This window comes from Moschus berezovskii, chromosome 6 (assembly GCF_049115385.1).
Source record: "Moschus berezovskii isolate FMDL1 chromosome 6, NW_MosBer_1.0, whole genome shotgun sequence".
Classification (NCBI taxonomy): Eukaryota; Metazoa; Chordata; class Mammalia; order Artiodactyla; family Moschidae; genus Moschus; species Moschus berezovskii.
In genome coordinates, this window is record NC_142465.1 from 19,360,346 (window position 1) to 19,381,786 (window position 21,441).

The 21,441-nt window shown below is 38.3% G+C and overlaps 1 protein-coding gene across 1 annotated transcript in view; it reads right to left on the reverse strand.

Annotated features, from left to right (window-relative positions):
* The window catches only part of RASSF9 (Ras association domain family member 9), a 36,033-nt gene extending 15,128 nt beyond the window's left edge, over positions 1-20,905 (reverse strand). The window contains exon 1 of the mRNA XM_055395876.2: positions 20,396-20,905. Within this exon, the coding sequence (XP_055251851.1) occupies positions 20,396-20,442 (47 nt within the window). The 5' untranslated portion in view covers positions 20,443-20,905. The remainder of the gene's footprint in view (positions 1-20,395) is intronic.
* Between the last annotated feature and the right edge of the window lie 536 nt (positions 20,906-21,441).

A 21,441-nucleotide genomic window follows, 5' to 3' on the forward strand; every position in this document is an offset into this window, starting at 1 on the left:
AAGTCATGGGATATTAACACATTCTGTATAAAAATGCTATACAATTTTTAAAAAAGCAATAATAATCAAAGTTAGGTGATATGTAATAAACCATAATAAGACATAGAAGTTGACCCCAATGTCTTCAAGACATGCTCAATTCCCATAACCCTTTAAAGTCAAATTAGGTAAAAGAACCTCATGAGAATTCAGTTGGGACAGGATCTTGGATCCTGGATCTAAGATCCTTGGATCTTATCTGTGAGGAGGACTCTTTCAGTTTATTATGTAATATGATGATGTTTAGGCTTGGTAGTTAAGGAACAGATACTTAGAAAATAAATAAGGTGACTGGGGAAAAGAACAGTGGGGTGTGTGTAAAAGGAGACATTAGATAACAATAGCTCACATTTATTGCATGCTTAATATATGCCAGGCATTGTTTTAAGTCCTTTATATATATCAACTCATATAATTTTCATCACAACCCTATCAGCTAGGTCCTATAATCAAATTCATTACAAAGATTAAATAATTGAAGCACAAGAAATTAAGAACTTGTTCAACACCACCCTCAGCTAGTAAGTGGGTGAAAATACGGATCATGTAGAAATAAGGAAAATAAGAATAATTTGGATTAAATGAGTTAGAATCGAATCTGTATTGATGAACTCCCCATTGCCTAATACAATAATCAACATATTTCATTAAGTTTTCTCTCTGGAAACAAGATATTAAATCTGAGTCAGATACAGTCATCGACAGAAGAGGGGAAAAAATCACTTTTGTGATATTATGATAAAAGTATTTTATATATTTACTTACTACCTGCTTCTATACATTGTCAATACATACAGGATCGTCTATTAATGTGATATTTATTGACTGACTTTCTTGGAAGTCTGGAGGCTTGTCAGTACACAGACTCCTAATTCTTTTGCCTGTTTATAAAATTATTTTATAGTTCCAGAATCCCAGGGACAGGGGAGCCTGGTGGGCTTCTGTTTATGGGGTCACACAGAGTCGGATATGACTGAAGTGACTTAGCAGCAGCAGTAGACATCTGGGTAAAATGCTGAATTGCCCATTCAATTCAGACTTTTTAATAGTACTGTATTCATCCCAGCACCTAGAAATAATTAATATTTATATTTTTTCTATACATATACTACATTTTTAGTGAGTTCTAAAGCATGACACGGTCCCTAATCATTTTAAATCTATACTGAGAACCTCCCTGGTGGTCCAGTGGTTAAGAATCCACCTGCCAATGCAGGGTACACAGGTTCAATCCCTGGTCTGGGAAGAGTCCACATGCCACAGGGCAACTAAAACTGTGAGCCACAGCTGCTGAGCCGGTACGCTAGAGCCCACACTCCACAACAAGAGAAGCCACTACGATGAGAAGCCCACACACCCCAACCAGAGAGTAGTCCCCGCTCGTCACAACTAGAGAAAGCCTGTGCACAGCAATGAAGACCTGGCATGATCAAAAATAAATACATATTTTTAAAGCTATCTTATAGACTTTTAAAATCTATTTTGTTTGGGCTATATTCTGTACTTAAACATTGATCACCTTAAAGCACCATGAAGGCATGTGAGGTAAAGCAAATATACTACTGATGGGATTCAGTACATGATACTCCAAAATATGGCACCTTGAGTATTTTAAGCCAAAGGAGTTCTAGAAAATGGGAGAAATAGGGAGTTCACTTCGATATTCCATCCAAGCCTCTTCCCTGAAAGTGATCCTAGGACCCTCAGGTGAGAGATGCCCTTCCTATATCTGAAGGAAAGAAGCGCTCTTATCTCTGAATACAAAGTGAAGAGAAGAATACAAACAGACTCCATTAAATTTCTCCCAGTATACTATTGGAGAAGGCAATGGCACCCCACTCCAGTACTCTTGCCTGGAAAATCCCATGGACAGAGGAGCGCGGTAGGCTGCAGTCCATGGGGTCGCTGAGTCAGACATGACTGAGTGACTTCACTTTTACTTTTCCTTTCATTCATTGGAGAAGGAAATGGCAACCCACTCAAGTGTTCTTGCCTGGAGAATCCCAGGGATGGCGGAACCTGGTGGGCTGCCATCTATGGGGTCGCACAGAGTCAGACACGACTGAAGCGACTTAGCAGCAGCAGCAGCAGTTTACTATACTTACAACTTTGTATCCTTTGACCTGTCTACCACACTCCTCCATGACTATGCATTCTTCATTAAACCTAGTATAAAACAATTGAGATTTAACCGTTTCTTTAAATCTTCATTTCCTTAAGAAGGCTCCTGTGTCATGTATAACTTAAAATAAATCAATTTGAATGCTTTTCTCTTGTCAGTCTGTTTCAGTCAGTTTAATTTTCAGAACCAGGCATGGAACTTAACAGGGTTAAGGAAAACTTTATATTCCCCTACACTATATATAAAATTAAAAAAAAAAACTATTAAGTGGCAATTTTGACTCTTTCTGTAATGTTTACATACTTCAGTTCAGTTCGGTCTCTCAGTCGTGTCTGATTCTTTGCAACCCCATGAACCACAGCACACTAGGCTTCCCTGTCTATCACCAACTCCCAGAGTACACCCAAACCCATGTCCATTGAGTTGGTGATGAATGCCATCTAACCATCTCATTCTCTGTTGTCCCCTTCTCCTCCTGCCCTCCATCTTTCCCAGCATCAGGGTCTTTTCCAATAAATCAGCTCTTCACATCAGGTGGCCAAAGTATTGGTTTCAGCTTCAACATCAGGCCTTCCAATGAACACCAAGGACTGATCTCCTTTAGGATGGACTGGTTTGATCTCTTGCATTCAAAGAGACTCTCAAGAGTCTTCTCCAACACCACAATTCAAAAGCATCAATTTTTCTGCGTTAAGCTTTCTTTATAGTTTACACACTTAGACACACACAAAACAAAATTTGAACACAATTTAAATTAATGAAGCAGACAAATGGTGAGGAATCTCTCTGCATCCACAAGCTAAAATAACTCTGGTTATTTTACCCAGAGAATACCACATGCCCTCCAAAGTAACATTTTTGAGATCACATTACTGCAGTATCAGGAAGAGATAATCATAGATCGTGTCAGTCACAAATAATACAAGTCATTGCTTAGGCTGATATGCAGATTTGGATTACTGTTTTGATAGATGAAGCATGAAACTAGTGCTATCAAATAGTTTTCATTAAACACAAACTATTTATTTTATTCACATTTTATTATAACAGTTTTAAAACAAGTCCTTCAGAAAATTAATCATTCTATGAAAAACAGGGGCAGCAAAATATTAAATCTATCTTGAAAATTAAAATTTTATGCATACACATACATAGAAAAAATCACTAGTTCTATGCATTACTAATACCAGTTTTAATTTTCTAGGGTGTAATAATATAAGCCAGTCATACAGCATAAGAAAAATCCTAAACATTCCATTGCTGCAGGGTCCTTTAATACTATACATAAATCCCATAAACAGAGAAAAGGGAAGGGGATGTGTAAAGAATGTGTATTGGAGATTACTGGGGGTTAAGTAAACTACGCTTATAGTTCAGATTCCGGAAGTTGACTATACTCAAAATGTAAATATTAACATGTAGTATTTACCAGATGAAATGCTGAGAAAATATCTAATCTTATTGGAAATTCTAAGGCTTACTTCCAAGTGTTACCAGTGCTTCGCAAATACCTAAAGTTTCCTTATTGATTTGTACTTTGTAAAGAAATATTTCATAACAACAGAGCATATTCATTAAAGGAAAGTTACCCAGCCTGAATATTTAGTTTAACAATGGCTGTAGTTATGTCAACTACTAACATTCGTTTTCCTTTTGGCAGCTAACCCTATAATTGATTTTGCCTTCTTAGTGGAAGCTGTTTTCTAATGAAGGTGATTGTCAGCTTGTATTTGCCTGCAGCCACCTACTCGTCCCTCTCTAAATGTGTTCTGAAATATGCTGGCAGATTTGAATGGCACTAGAAATATGTAAGAATTTGAATTATCTAGTAGGATAGCTGAAAACATAAGAGGAGCTCCTTTATTCCTGATTTCTACATTCTGAACATGGTTTGTAATAAACAGTAATAAACTGGGACTTCCAACTGGAAGTTTTATCTAAAATAATCATCTCTTCACATTAGTCACAAATCAATTATCTAAAGAGCAACAACAAGTAAATTACTTATAGAAATAAGAATATACCAGGGCCTCATGCCATTTTTTTAAAGAGCTACTTGAAAATGTTATCGATAAAAGAAAAACATTGGTCATCTATATGAAAAGTATCTTACATCCATTTACCTTCTCAAAGTTTTTAACTCTTTAATAGCCTCTGAATGTCACTGCCTCCACCTCCTCTAGGACGTCGCTTCATAATTTATCCCTTCTTTTATAATGTTTTAAAATAATTTCATTTATTTGGCTGAATGGGGTCTCAGCTGCAGCACGTGGCATCTTCATTGCATCATGTGGAATCTTTTGTTGTGACACACAGAACTCTCTAATTGTGGAGCTCAGGCTAAGTAGCTGCAGTGCAGGGGCTCAGCTGCTCTGGGGTATGTGGGGTCTTAGTTCACCAACCAGGGATCAAACCCCTGTTCCCTGCATTGCAGGGTGGATTCTTAACCACTGGACCACCAGGGAAGGCCCAGCTTATCCCTTCTTAAACACTTTATATCGTCTATCTTTACTTCTGGTCCTTGCTACAATCAGGTCACACAATTTGACCACATACACACCTCAACTATCTTTCCTTCACAAACTCAAATAATAACCCACAGTCACTTTCTCCAATTCACCTCTTTCCAATAACAACCACTTTAAAGTGGCTTCCATCACCACACACCTACAACAGGCACATTTCTTCCTAGCTTTATCAAAGATGTAATCTAAATCCAATTGCTATTTTTGGAACTGATCTGACTTGACCTCTTTATAAGATTTATGTTGTGAGCTTTTCCTCTCATTTTTGCAGTGGTCTGTTCCTTGACTTCATCATTTTACTCTTTCTTCTTTTCCCTTTCTAACTTCTTTTCAGTTCTGACGTGGCCCTTGCTTCTGCATACTCAATAAATGTAGATGTCATGCAGGGGTGGCATGACATCTTTGCAGCTTTTTCCATTGAAAGATGGAATCTATTTCTTTTTCCTTGATAGACCTTGGGACTAAGTATGGCCAATAGAATGCAATGAAAACTACATGTGCAAGTTCTTGAACCCAGGCTTCAAGAAATCTTCCAACTTTGCCTTCTTCCTCCTGGAATGCTGTTCTGAGACTGCTGTTTAATGAAAAAAAAAAACTTGAGATGAAAGACCACATGGAGAGACAGGGAGATCCAGCCATCTCAGTTGACCAGTTGACCCACTGGACCCTAAGCCTTGCTCTTGAGAGAGCTCAAGTAAAAACCAGAATAACGATCCCAGTTTACCCAGAAAATCAAAGCAAATAATGTATTGCTAGAACTTTCTTGGTAGTCCAATGGCTAAAACTCCATTCTCCCAATGCAAGACACCCAGGTTCAATCCTTGGTTGGGAAACTAGACCCCACATGTTGCAACTAGACCCCACATGCTGCAACTAAGACCCCATGTGGCCAAAAAAAAAAAAAAATGTTTTCAGCCACTAATTTTTATGATGCTTTTATTATCAGCTACTGATACAATAGGCATCTCCCAGGTTTTTAATGACTCATTTCTTCTCTTACTATATACACAGGACTGGAAAAGGCCAGTTTTCATTCCAATCCCAAAGAAAGGCAATGCCAAAGAATGCTCAAACTACTGCACAATTACACTCATCTCACATGTTAGTAAAATAATGCTCAAAATTCTCCAAGCCAGGCTTCAGCAATACGTGAACTGTGAACTTCCAGATATTCAAGCTGGTTTTAGAAAAGGCAGAGGAACCACAGAACAAACTGAAACATCCTCTGGATCATCAAGAAAGCAAGAGTTCCAAAAAAACATCTATTTATGCTTTTTGACTACGCTAAAGCCTTTGACTGTGTGCATCACAATAAACTGTGGAAAATTCTTCAAGAGATGGGAATACCAGACCACCTGACCGGCCTCTTGAGAAACCTATATGCAGGTCAGGAAGCAACAGTTAGAACTGGACATGGAACAACAGACTGGTTCCAAATAGGAAAAGGAGTACATCAAGGCTGTATATTGTCACCCTGCTTATTTAACTTATATGCAGAGTACATCATAAGAAACACTGGGCTGGAGGAAGAAAAAGCTGGAATCAAGATTGCTGGGAGAAATATCAATAACCTCAGATATGCAGATGACACCACCCTTATGGCAGAAAATGAAGAGGAACTAAAGAGTCTCTTGATGAAAGTGAAAGAGGAGAGTGAAAAAGTTGGCTTAAAGCTCAACATTCAGAAAACAAAGATCATGTCATCTGGTCCCATCACTTAATGGCAAATAGATGGGGAAACAGTGGAAACAGTGGCTGAATTTATTTTTGGGGCCTCCAAAATCACTGTAGATGGTGGTTGCAGCCATGAAATTAAAAGACGCTTACTCCTGGGAAGGAAAGTTATGACCAACCTAGACAGCATATTAAAAAGCAGAGACATCACTTTGTCAACAAAGGTCCGTCTCATCAAATACGGTTTTTCCAGTGGTCATGTATGGATGTGAGAGTTGGAATATAAAGAAAGCTGAGTGGCAAAGAATTGGTGCTTTTGAACTGTGGTGTTGGAGAAGACTCTTGAGAGTCCCTTAGACTGCAAGGAGATCCACCCAGTCCATCCTAAAGGAGATCAGTCCTGGGAGTTCATTGGAAGGACTGATGTTGAAGCTGAAACTCCAATACTTTGGCCACCTGATGCGAAGAGCTGACTCATTGGAAAAGATCATGATGCTGGGAAAGATTGAAGGCAGGCAGAGAAGGGGACAACAGAGGATGAGATGTTTGGATGGCATCAAAAACTCAACGGACTTGGGTTTGGGTGGACTCTTGGAGTTGGTGATGGACAGGGAGGCCTGGCATGCTGTGGTTCATGGGGTCACAAATAGTTGGATATGACTGAGCGACTGAACTGAACTGATACACATCTTATGGGTGACTCTAATATCTGCCACAACCTTATCAACCAATGTGTGATGATAGTTCCAAAATCTATTATTTTTTCCTTTGAGCTTTAGACCAATATTCCCAACTTTGTATTTACATGTTTACTTGATCTTTATATTATAGTCATTTCAAACTTGGCCCATCAAAATGAATTCACCATTTCCTCCTCCCACATCTCAAACACTTCCATCTCATGATTTCCCATCCTATCAAATGGGAATCACTATCACCCTGCCATTTTGCTCAAGTTTGCAAACTGGGAGTCTTCCTAGATTGTTTTCTCTATCTCATCGCCCTTTAACACAGTCACCATGTCTACCTGTCGAAGTGTTCTTTTATTTATTTTTTTCAAGCATGAGTGGTAGAAAGGTTTTGAGGGAGAAGTAAATAAAAGGAATTTTTCAGTCAACTAGGACCTGCTGGTTATAACTATCCCCTCCATGTAAATAAAAATTTGTTTATGTACAGTCATACCCACTTAATTCTGAATTGTCTATTTCATACCACACGGACAGAGTTGAGTGGTCAAGACATTATGGTGGGAATAACCTAAACATTTATTATATGACCTTTTACACAAAAAGTTTACCAACTCCTGACCTAGATGATTTACTTGCATCAAAAATCTAGATTTTGTTTATTTAATTACTAAAATATTATTTGAACTCCAATATCTATACAATGGGTCTATGTATTATTCTTCAGGGGATAAGAAAGTAAAAATAGTGTGAGGGAGGTTCAAGAGGGAGGGAATATATGTATATTTATAGCTGATTCATGTTGTTGTACAGCAATTATCCTTTAATTAAAAATAAAAGAAATTAAAAATAATCTGGTCTTTATACAGTAGAATGCATAATCTCATGGAAGTCATGACCATGTTTGGAAGTAATTTCAACCAAAGGCAATGAGTGAAGGCTCACTAAGATGATGGCAGTGAAATGCTGTATGAAGAATGAGTGGGTTTAACAGAGGATTAGTCAGCGTGAAGGTCTTGGCTGGGAAACTAGCGTGTTTTGCCTTTAAAGTCCCATTCCAGGTGCAGTATGTTCCATATTAATCAGGCCCATATGGATGTCAGGAAGGATGGGAGTAGGTTGGATGAAAGGCTGCTTTCAATGTGCAGTGTGTCCAAACACCAGGTGTTTGGAGGTGGAATATTTGGTAACATTCAAACGACACCTTGAATATTTTTACTCTTCACCCTCATGTTCTTCCCTCCCTAAAATTACTCTTGCCATTTTTTCTTTTCTTTATGATAATACAACTATATTCCTATTTACTCAGAGCCCAAATTCTAGTTATCATTGATTGTTTTTTTTCCCGTCCTGATACTTTCTATCATGCCCTTCCACTCAGTTTTGAATTCTTATAAGTTCTATCTCTATAGTGATGCCTATAACTGTAATCTCTACCTGAAATTTCTTGTTCATTTATTATTTGCTTACTGTCTGCCTGTCCACCACGGCACTATAACCTCAATAAGAATAGAGAGATTTGACTTTCTCACTTTTTTCTCTGCAACACATAGAAAACTATGTGGCACACATCTTAAGGTAAATAAATATTTTTGTTGAAAACATAGATTTTATTATGCTGTTGTAAAATACCTGCCTGTATTTCGATCATTTAGAGTATGTCTGTGTGTCTACCAAGCAATAATTTCCTTAAAGTAAGGTCCATATCTGATTCACATTTAATCTTAATAAGGCCCCCAAAGTAAGGGGTTCATTTGATATTTTTGAATTTTTAAAAATCATCAAATAACCATTATCTTGAGTCCAAACAACGGAAATATATACAAGTAGATGCCAAATCTGATAGAGTGGGAGAGTTGAGAATGTTTTATTTTCAGATGCCAAGGTAGATATGAAAGCAATAATATTATATGATGAGACTACATAAGGCATTGCATAGCAAAAGCTGCCATTTTACTTAATTCTCTAAACTGCGATTAAGCAGTTCTCCTAACTAAAAGTTCTCCTAACTAAAAGTAGAACCACTAAAAATGATCGTTAAAAAAACAAACTTAGTCTAAGTTCCATGCCTATTATTAATAATTCTAAGAAAAAGTTCTTTGACTTTCACTACCAAAGTAGAAGAACAAGCAGTCAAGAAATTAATACTTTGTGGTTGCCTGCTCTAAAGTGCTTGACTTCCTGTGCATTAAAAATGGTAGAACTCAAAGGTCCACTATAGTTTCATAAGTGCTTTTGTTAACTGTTCTTTTCTTCTTATGAGATTGTAGTTATTATATGTCTACTCCATGGAGACATCCATGGTTTTTCAATAGCATCTCTCACAGCTTCCAGACAAAGGTAATTATGTGCAGAGCTAAAAGTTCTTCTCTCAAGGTCTGTGAGAGTGTGCATGCTAAGTCACTTCAGTCATGTCTGACTCTTTGCTGCCCTATAGGCTGTAGCCCGCCAGGCTCGTCTGTCCATGGGATTCTCCAGGCAAGAATACTGGAGTGGGTTGCCATGCTCTCCTCCAGTGGATCTTCCCAGGGATCAAACCCATGTCTATCATATTACCTGTGTTGGCAGATGGGTCCTTTAGCACTAGCGCCAGCTGGGAAACCCAAGAAGGTCTGTGGTCTCCCCCAAGCTGATTCACTGCTAATAGTTCTTACATACCTCCAGTTAACCATAACTGCAGAGAATTCTAGAAGGACTGAAAAAAATCAGAGTATATGAGGAGCATAAGAGTAACCAAAGACATCTTAAGTGGCTATATCTCAGTCATTGGTTGAGACCAAGTATATACTGTGTAGTACATCAGTAAAACCCAGACACAAAATTCCTACCAAATCTATTCTAAAGGAGATCAATCCCAGGTGTTCATTGGAAGGACTGATGCTAAAGCCGAAACTCCAAAACTTTGGCCACCTCATGCGACGAGTTGACTCACTGGAAAAGAGTCTGATGCTGCGAGGGATTGGGGGCAGGAGAAGGGGACGACAGAGAATGAGATGGCTGGATGGCATCACCAACTCGATGGACATGAGTTTGCGTGAACTCTGGGAGTTGGTGATGGACAGGGAGGCCTGGTGTGCTGTGATTAATAGGGTTGCAAAGAGTCGGACACGACTGAGTGACTGAACTGAACTGAACTGATACACCATAATTAGTGAGAATGAAAATTTGTTGAAATTGGACCACTATCTGCATTAGCAGAGCTAAAATTTAAAAGATCCACAAAATAGTAGGACAACTCAATTCTATAAACTGATAGACTGACCAGTTTAACATGATTATTAGAATAAACATCAGTTAATTACAGTTGACTCTAAGTCTATTACTGTTATATAAACACATCCTTAATATTTTTCTCAATTGTAAAATATTGTTTTCACCAACCCAAGCAAGATTCTGGATTCTTGCCAAACCGACCCTATTTCTGCCTGCTTCCTGAATTCTCTTTTGATCAATCTGAGTCATTCCTAGCTTTGTATGATTCAGTCCCCTCCTACATCTCTTTATATACCTGTTGTGTTCCCTTCTCTTGTCCAAGCCTGTCACCTAACTGTGGGAGTTTAATAAACACTATCTAATTATGACGATGCTCCTTTTATTTTTATTTTTCTCCATTTACTTCTCTATTATGTATTTCTACTTCAGTTCAGTTCAGTCACTCAGTCGTGTCCGACTCTTTGCGACCCCAGGAATCGCAGTGTGCCAGGCCTCCCTGTCCATCACCAGCTCCCGGAGTTCACCCAAACTCATATGCATCGGTTCGGTGATGCCATCCAGCCATCTCATCCTCTGTTGTCCCCTTCTCCTCCTGCCCCCAATCCCTCCTAGCATCAGGGTCTTTTCCAATGAGTCAACTCTCCGCATGAGGTAGCCAAAATATTGGAGTTTCAGCTTTAGCGTCAGTCCTTCCAATGAACACCCTACTTAGAGTCAATCAAAAACATTTAGTGAGCAGCTACTCTACAGAGGAACAGCGTTCCTCAACTCTAAAAGATTATACTTTCATTTTTGAAACTGTAGTATAAAGATTATGACTTTACCCTGTCAATGATAGTTTCCCATGGAAGACTGATTTTCAAAAAACAATTTCATGCATGAGCTACTACAGTGCTGTTTCCTCAATTAGGAGTTTAATCTCTTAGGAATGAGGTTGTGTCTTTGCGTGTTTGGTACAATACAAAATACAGAGTTTACCAGTCCTGAAGAAATAAAATGATAGCTAACCCTAACATTTTTCTTTTGTGCTGCTAAACTTAAAACTGTTCTTAGCAAATACTCAATAATTCTTAAATATTATAATTTATAAACTAATCATGTCTCTTTATAATTGAAAATAAACCATTTGACTTTTACCATAATCTTACCTTTCATGGTGGAGGTTATGTGGCAATGCATGAGATGTTTAAGAAAAATAAAATTACAAGAAAAAAATCTTTCTTTCAATTCCATTTTTAAAAGTTTTCTTGAAAAGGCATAAAAAGCAGGACAAGAGAATTGAATTATATTCTGCAGAGGGAATTTTAAAATCTCAGAATCTTGAAACACACCTTGAAAGACACCTTAAGTATCCAATTCAGTCTTTCATATTATTAAACAAAGATAATACTGAAATATTCAAATTATGTCCCATTTCGTTTTAGTTAAAGTTCACAGATGCACATAAAGAACTGTCTCTTAAACTATGCTGAGCATTGCTGCATGCTAAGTCACTTCACTCATGTCTGACTCTTTGCAACCCTATGAACTCTAGCCCAGTAGGCTTCCCTGTCCATGGGATTCTCTAGGCAAGAATACTGGAGTGAGTGAGTTGTCATGACTTCCTTCATGGGGTCTTCCCTAACCAGGGAGGGAACTCATGTCTCTATGTCTCCTGCATTGGCAGGAAGTCCTTTACCACTAGCACCACCTGGGAAGCCCTATGCTATACATTGCAAAATCATTAATCGTCTCATAATTTTGCTAAGATGAGGTGTAACAATTAAAGGTAAAAACTGTCAGAATTCAAATATTTCACCTAGATCCAAAGATAGTACTGCCCAACATTTGTATACTTATTTCTAATTACATTCAGTATTTTATGATGTTACCTCTTTGTATCTAGGGAGGAAAAGAGATCAGTGGTGATCAGGAAAAGAGACCAGAGTTCTAGTGAGTCAAGGTTGAAATTCTGAAGCCCAAAATATCATGTTTAGGTACTGAAAACTTAAGATATACTTCATAACATATTTAATCCAAGAGACTTGAACAGGGAGTGGATATTTACTGAATTTTTACTGTCCTCAGTTCAGTTCAGTTCAGTCGCTCAGTCGTGTCCGACTCTTCGCGACCCCATGAATCATAGCACCTCAGGCCTCCCTGTCCATCACCAACTCCCGGAGTTCACTCAAACTCATGTCCATCGAGTCGGTGATGCCATCCAGCCATCTCATCCTCTGTCGTCCCCGTCTCCTCCCGCCCCCAATCCCTCCCAGCATCAGAGATTTTTTCCAGTGAGTCAACTCTTCACATGAGGTGGCCAAAGTATTGGAGTTTCAGCTTTAGCATCAGTCCTTCCAATGAACACCCAGGATTGATCTCCTCTAGAATGGACTGGTTGGATCTCCTACACTGTGCTAAGTTTTTATTTATATTCAGATTTAATCCAAATTCTTGATGGTCTAGGATTAACTCTGTTTTAGAGATGAGAAAGTAAATACTAAGTAAACCATGCAGAGTAATGGATAAGAGGGTGGATTCGAATTCTGTCTCTGCCACTTATTAATTTTTGTACTACTCTGGGTCTTAACTGACTTAATGTACAAAACAGGGGAAAAAGTCATACCTTCTTCACAGGGCGATTTTAAGTATTATGTAAATTACTTAGTGCACACATTAAGTGTTTTAAGATGTGTTATAAACGGATTTACTCTGAATCTAATGAAGTTGAGGCATAAGGGCTTCCTCATTTGCACAGTCACATTCCGAGGCCCCATAATTATTTCCTCTACTTAAGGAGCAACCCCTTCAACTGTCAAACTTAACAATTTGCCTTTGAAGGATAACTGCTTTACAGAATTTTTTTGTTTTCTGTTAAAAAAGAAAAATTGCATTTGATTGCTCTTGTTACTGTTATTGTTGTACTAGATAATACAGGCAGCCCAGGCAGTCCAGTAATTAAGACTTTGCCTTCCAATGCAGAGGGTTTGGGTTCTATCCCTACTCAGGAGAGAAGATCCCACGTGCCTTGGGGCCAAAAAACCGAAACATAAAACAGAAACAATATTGTAACAAATTCAATAAAGAACCAACCAGTGATGACAAATCCAAGATAAGACCTAAACTCTAGGTTACTAAAGAACTGGAGTTCTCAATTAAGATGATTTTCTGCCGATTTCTAGCATTTTCCCATTGTCTCATAACTGTAATTGTCTTAAACAAAGAGCATAAATCCTCCTTTCACGTGAGAAAACACAGTTCCCCAACTGTATTTCCCTCTTGTCTCCACAGAAGGAGGAAACGTTCTACATTCAGCACTGGGGTCTAGAGTAGCCAGTTGCCATCACCCGCCAGACCTAACTCACATACATACATGGCTACATTCAAGGAGCATGAACGGAAGTGACAGCATCCCTAGAGAGGGATGAATCACCCTGTGCCTTGGTTTGTTTTTTTTACCAGGAATCCAGTTAAAGTCTTTTACAGCACCCTTAACCATTTGAAAGCAAGTCCTTGAGCCTAGAAGTAGGGATGATGAGAGGTCAGCCATGAATTTATGGATTCATTCTTTGACTACCCATGAATCTCTTCACTACAAATGTACGATTCTGATGCAAATGCTTTATGGGGACCAGCTGTATTTGGAGAGTATATGAATTCATTTATTCAATCAACAAGTTTTATTGAGCACCTACTCAATTTTATCTGGAAAGAAACAAGATAGGAGAGGTCCCTGATCTCACTGAGTGTATACTCTGAGAATTTTTTATAGATATCTTAAGTCACTTTACTTATAAAAACAGAGGACATTCTAGCCTGCAGATATAAACCATTGAGAGTAATTTGTCTTGTCAGTCAGCATATTTAATACCCATCACTCATTTTTGTTCTTGAAATAATTTACTGATCACCGCCAATGCTAAACATCTCCCCAAGACTCTATTTCATTCACACAAGTAATTATTAAATACTTTGCTGTTGGGTGACCATTTGCATTAGTAATTACTTCAAATTACAATCCACAGATATGCAAACTTTCTCTGGAAGGTGTAGCGTTTCAATAGTCTCCACAATAATTGAATCACAATCCATTTTTTAAAAAAAGAGATATGAAAAAATCAGTGTTGTATGTGTTATGCATGTTTTGCCAAATGGGTATCTTTTAAAACTCCTAAGCAAGTATACACTAAAGAACATTATTACACAGAAGTATGCTGAATGTTTTCCGGTCATGTGTACACAATGCAGATGGCATGTTGTCTTGTTTAAGAAAGCCAATATGTTACTAAGAGATTTCTTATCAAGGACTGGCATCCACATTTACCTGGAAGAGGTAAACTCATACTACTACTTCAACTTTCTTCCATTTTTAGAAATAAAATCAAAAGAAGAGAGCCAAAGTTTTGTGAATTACTTAGAGCCATTATCAGATCTACCCAAATATATATTAATCAAATAACATCAAAATTTTCTAAGTTATACAGTCTAGTTAATAAAAAGGCCATATAAATAAAACTGTTAACCACCTACAAACTTTTAAATATTTTTTTAAAAATCCATGATTTTCATCTTTACATGTTTCATGAATTGATAGGTGTATAATAAAGCATCTTATGTATTGGGTTTTAAGTTGGCTTATAGTTTTTTGAGTAACAATTCAAGATTTAACCTAGGGCTCAATTTCACCGCAGCCACTGCTCTCAGGGTATTTTTGCCAGGGTTAGAGCATTCCAATCGTTGTTCCTAATGCACTGTCTGCTGCCAAGTAATAACTACTTAAGTTACCAGGTATCATCAGGGGAAATCTCTTTCATGAACACCTGGGAACTGAAAAGATGTACGTACTCAAGTATCTGGAATTTCTCAAGTCAGTCTCAGGGAAATTTCAAATATTTACTGGAGGTTAGACAAAATAGTACATGATAGTTTCCTGTTTTACAGAATTCATAAATTACCATACTTCTAATTACAAAGAGAAAACATCCGGCTTGCCAGCAATTTCTATCATGAGCACAAAACTTAGTTCTTCCTTCTGATGAAGTATTTGTGGCATGAGGAGCTTCAAAGAGCAATATGAGGCACCTGGTTTTAGAAACCTTGGTTAGATATGTTTTCATTCACTTAAAAGTAAACTTTAATGCAAATTATATGTCAATTATAAAACAATATCGCTGTGCTATTTACTACTAATAATTTTTTTATAAAATGTTTGGAGACTTTTGATTTCAAGTTGATATTAGGACAAAGTTTGTTATCACCTCTGATATAGGTATAGGAAAATGCCAAAGGAAAGACAAGTTGGCTGAATAGTGCATCCATGCATGCTAAGTCACTTCAGTCATGTCAGACTTTTTGCGACCCCATGGACTGTAGCCCACAAGCCTCCTCTGTCCGTGGGATTCTCCAGGCAAGAATACTGGAGTGAGTTGGCCAGACCTCCTCCAGGGGAATCTTCCCTACCCAGCGATCAAACACGTCTCCTGCATTGGCATGAGGGTTCTTTACCACTGGCCCCACCTGAGAAGCCCAGCTGAATGACACCTAACGATAATTATAAGGTCTTATTCACACAATCAGACTCTTTCATAATCATTGTTAATTTTCAGTGAATCACCTGAAAAAAAGTATTCTAATTTTATATTTCCAATGAACATATGAAGTACTGCTTTACAATGGCAATTTTTTGCTTCTAGCAAGGTTTGGTAAAAAGTCCAACCAATTCTCTGCCCCCAAATTTTATTAAACACCAAGGAATTGTAGGGGTTTCCCAGGTGGTGCTAGTGGTAAAGAACCCGCCTACCAATGCAGGAGACATAAGAGATGCAGGTTTGATCCCTGGGTTGGAAAGATCCCCTGGAGGAGGTCATGGCAACCCACTCCAGTATTCTTGCTTAAAGAATTCCATGGACAGAGGAGCCTGACAGGAGTCCATGCTGCTGCTGCTGCTGTTGCTAAGTCACTTCAGTCGTGTCCGACTCTGTGTGACCCCATAGACGGAAGCCCACCAGGCTCCCTGGTCCCTGGGAGTCTCCAGGCAAGAACACTGGAGTGGGTTGCCATTTCCCTCTCCAATGCATGAAGGTGAAAAGTGAAAGTGAAGGCGTTCAGTCGTGTCCGACTCTTTGCGACCCCATGGACTGCAGCCCACCAGGCTCCTCCGTCCATGGGATTTTCCAGGCAAGAGTACTGGAGTGGGGTGCCATTGCCTTCTTTGACAGGAGTCCATAGAGTCACAAAAAGTTGTACACGACTGAAGTGACTTAGTACAATACAAAGATAAGCACACTCACAGATGGAACTTATGTGAATATTTAAACATGTTAATAATCTAAATTCAATTATTGAATGTCCTTATGAATACCAATTAATTCACACTTCATTATTTGCTTCTCTGGATTTTCTATGAGAAACAAGAGCCACCTCGAGACTTTTAAAAACATTTTCATAAACTTTAATTGTTATTGAAAAGAAGATATCTAGACTCTCCAGTTTTATTCTTCATGTGAACAAAAAGTTGCATGAGAAGGTAATCCTCAATCTTTGGGATTCAATCACAGAACATTCTAATTATTATGGAAACAAAGTAAACAATCCACTTCCTGAGACCAAAGGGTCTTCTGAAAATTGTATTCTTCCTGTTAAATATTATAACGATAAGAAAGCTGTAAAAAATTATTCTGATTGTAAGCATAAATATTTTAGATTGGCTCCATTTCTTTTAAATATTTACATAAAAGTTAAAAATGAAAAGCATAAAATGTTTATGTGTCCAAATAAAATTGTTTTGTGACCAAGCATTATCCTCAGTATTCCTGAAGACTATTTTCCAGTTTTTTGAATTGACTGATTCTTAACATTTAGAAAATATGTTCTGGTAGGGTAGGATTAGGTTAGTGTTCAAATCCATATAATTTTTTTGTCCATCTCCCTGGTTTTTGGATTGCATCAAATGTCAACCAATCCTTTATAGAGTATTCACATTTATATAATACCAGCTGATATCAGATGATGACGACAGAATAGAATGTTGCCGTGTTTTTTTATTTGAGTACAAGCAACAATTTTAGTTTATAAAACTACATAAACAACTGTACTATATAGGTCCATCACATGTTGGGCACTGTCCTGAGAATTAGAACAGCGGTGATGGTTGGTGATGGACAGGCAAGCCTGGCGTGCTGCAGTCCATGGGGCTGCAAAGAGTCGGACACGACTGAGCAACTGAACTGACTGGGGACTAGACAGATATGGCTCTACCCTCTTCCGCATTTACAGGGCATGTTTTCTAAAAGTTTTTATGCTTCATACTTTGAAGCTTCATTTGTTTTTCATTTGTCTTTAAGACTCTCAAATATCCATGTATTATGAGACTACTGACAGAACTACCTTAAGAGGTTCAATCTTGGGTGATTAAATATCATTCTATTAATAATAGTAAACAAAACTGAAGAGAGAGAACAGGATGCAGAAAACTTCAATAAACAAACTTTTTCCAAATTTTATGATCTCGAAATCCCGATATTCCCTCCAAAAATCCTCATTTTTTCCCTGCTGACAAAGATACAATAATCTTTTAACTGCATACATTTTATATCACAGTGTGTACAAATACATTGCTTAAATTCTTCCTTTACTTTTTACAAGGAGTCTTATACTAGGTACTTGAAGAATGAATTGGCTGTTATCAGATAACTGTTTTATCATAAGTCAAAGGATGAATCGATCAAAGGATTAATCACCTGTCATTTAAGGAAAGTTATTTGGTTTCTATGTTTTGGAGTATAATTATTTAAATCATTATGAAACTCAGGAACTGAAATTGATAAACTTAATCCTGTAACTAAATTTCACCTGTAGTTTCACCTTTGAGAATATGGAAAAACAAAACAAAAAAATCTCATCTATAGCAAAACTAAACCTTGAAGAAAACAAATATACATTAATTCTGTAAGTAAATTAATAAATAATTAATAAATTAATAATTAATTTACCTGCTTGTTTACCTGGCTTATTTACCTGCCTAGTTTGAAATACCCACAGTTTTACGTCCCAAGTCACCTCTGTGGTTTAAGTGTTTCTTAAGGATTGGAAAAATACAAATCTTTAATAACATAGTTATTACAGTCATTAAAGCCTATTACCACTTTCACCAAAACACATGTTTATAATAAAGCATCACCTTCGGGGAATATCATTCCATTTTCTCAGAGGAACTTAAAATACTATTAAGCTTCCCCATCTTTCATTGTCTCCTTCCACTTTTTCATAATTTTGCATAGAGAAAGGTCATATTAACATGTTCGCATATTCACCTCCCTGAACAAAAGCCAGTTGTAAGGGTAGATGTTGAAGAGTCAATGTGAGGCAAAGGAAGTAGACACGGGAGGGAAACTCACAGGGCTGTACCCAGTTTTGTTGTAGTTATTTGGCGTACCAATGACAGAATTCTTGAATTAGTTAAAACGCACACACACACAAATACAAAACAACTCTGATCTACACGGGTGCTATTCAGAAAGATCACTATGCCAAAACCATAACTTGTTTCATAATACCATGAACTTTCCCAACGTAATCTTTTATATATCTTGACAGCATTAAACAAACACACTTCAGAAATAATGCTACTGAAATACCCTTCAAAAAGCAGTAAGGATTTTCTTTTGGCAAAGGGAGTTGTTTGAAATAATTTTTACTGCATTAGCAGTACTAAAATACAAGCCTATTTTTGAAAACTATTACTACCATATTTTTAAAGACTACCCTGGTAGCTCAGATGGTAAAAAATCTGCCTGCATGCTGTGTAGGAGACCTGGGTTCGATGCCTGGGTTGGGAAGATCACCTGGAGGAGGTAATGGCTACTCACTTCAGTATTCTTGTCTGGAGAATTCCATGGACAGAGGCGCCTGGCGGGCTACAGTCCATGGGATTACAAAGAGGCGGACACTGAGTGACTAATACTTTCACTTTTTTTAAGATACATTTAACATACACATAGTCTCATTATCAGAAATATTTGTGATATATATTCAAATTATTAGAAAATAAAACATATTTAGAAAGTTTGATAGTACTGATTATTGTTGCTTTCATTTCTTAAGTTAATTTAGTCAACTAAATCATAAAGACACTTGGAAAGAGATAATGACAGTGTTTTTCATGTAGACATTCAGGCCGAAATTAAAGTCTAGAGATTGACTTTAAAGTTGTACCGCTATAATGTCATGCAGACCCTCTAAAATAATCATATCATTTCCTGCCATGTAATTATATGGTTTCAAATTTACACTAAGTATATTATGACAAGTACAAACAAGCGTGTTTGAGAGAAAAGTTGTGGAAAAGCCCTTGTGCCAAAATATATTAAAAAAGTAAAGACCATCTCTACAGTTACCCTCACATTTTTTTAGGCATAAAAATGTAGCATTTGAGTTAATAACATATTTAATAGGACTGACACACACATAAATATATATCAAGAAAAATTTGCATGTATGTGAAATACATTTATTTACACCGTGGGCACTGCTGGCTTGAAAAACAGCAAATCAAATCAAATAGTAATAATAAGGATTAAGGAGGACATCTGTTTGAATCCTTTTTTAGTGCCTAAAATCACCTAACGTTCTCAAAGATTTTCGAAAGACTGAGTTCACAAAAAGTTTCTCTACAGAGTATTTTCACTGTGGGAACTTTCCAGGTTTCAAGAATGCCCCACTCAAAGGGGAGCCAAAGCATTGTTTCCAGATTGTATCAGCAGTTCTGGTTTTTTCTAATTAGTAGCTAATAAATTCTAGTTCTATATTCATCTAATACACTAAAATCCTGTCTGACCCAAAAGAAAACTTGCCATTCCATAACCATCAAATAAGCAAGGCAACAAGCACAAAGAAGGGGATGCTAGTGGTGGAACCAGCAGTGGCCAAAGGAAGAAAAAAAGGAGTTAAAAACATCAGTTTTTATTTTCAGAGATCCTTCAACTGCGGTCACTGCAGTCACTGTGACTGAAACAGTATCCTTACCAGTGGAGTACAAGCACAAGACCTAACTCTCCAGGACTTTATTCCCCCAAGAGCATTTTCAACCAGAATCGAACTACCAAAGAACACATACTTTCACACAGAAGCTTCCGAACACACACATGCTGAACTTTTACCTGTTTTTATGCCGAGTCTTTAGCAAGTTTCTTCCAAAGGGAGCCATGGTCCGCCAGGCCAGCGAACAGCAAGGATGATATCTTAAGTTCTCGGGGGTGAGAGTGGGGGTAGGTGGGCGGAGTGGGTTTGTAGAGTGCAGGGAGGAGAACTGGGAGCTTCCTCCTCACCTCCTCAGATGCTCCTGGTTTCTTAGCTCATTAGTAGCCGCCTAAAGAGAGCGGCTGAAAGTTGTGCAACTGCTTCTTAACTTTGAACTGCGGGATTGTTGTGACTGCTGCACCTTTGGAGACCTGCCCAGCTTCAGCCTCCAAAAAGGCGTTTGGAGGCAGGAAAAGGAGAAAAAAAAAAGAGAGAGCGAGAGCAAGAGAGAGGAAGGGAGGGGGACTGTATTGTGTTCTGCAGTTATTTGCAGACTTGCTAAACTTTTAAGAACTGCCAACCCCACAGGCATGCTAATACCCACGAATGGGAATTTCACTCGATTTGGAAAGCCCCCTCCCCCGCTCTCCACACCCAACCACACAAGGTGTAGTGAACACAGACAAAAGATTTAAAAGTAAATACCCCCCACCTCCCGCCAGCTCTAGTCTGTGAAAAGTAATCTGACCGAGGCCAGCAGGAGTGAGGGTCAACAATTCTTTGCCTACCGATTCGCCACGAAGATCCCTGCCTGGGGTTTCAGACTTCGAGCAGCGAAGCTGGAGGCTGGGTCCTGGTGGAGTCGAAGCCCACTTCGGAATCTGAGCCCCCCGAGTTCAGGAAGTTAAGAGGTTCCCCCAGCTCCTCCAATCTTCCAGTTCCTCGTTCAAAAGTTGGAGGACCTGAAGGACCAGGGGGCTCCAGGGCTGAGAGATCGCAGCACTGGCACAGGAACCGGCCAGGGTTTGGGGTCCCGCCCCCGCCCCATCTTTGTCATTGACTCGCCCTTTCAGAGTTTGAAGGAAGAGCCAACTGCTTGCTCTCACCCCGGACGAGTAAATTGAGATAGGACGCGTTGGGAGGCCTTCTGGGAACGGAAGTGTGCAGTGCTGGTCGAGGGGCTGGG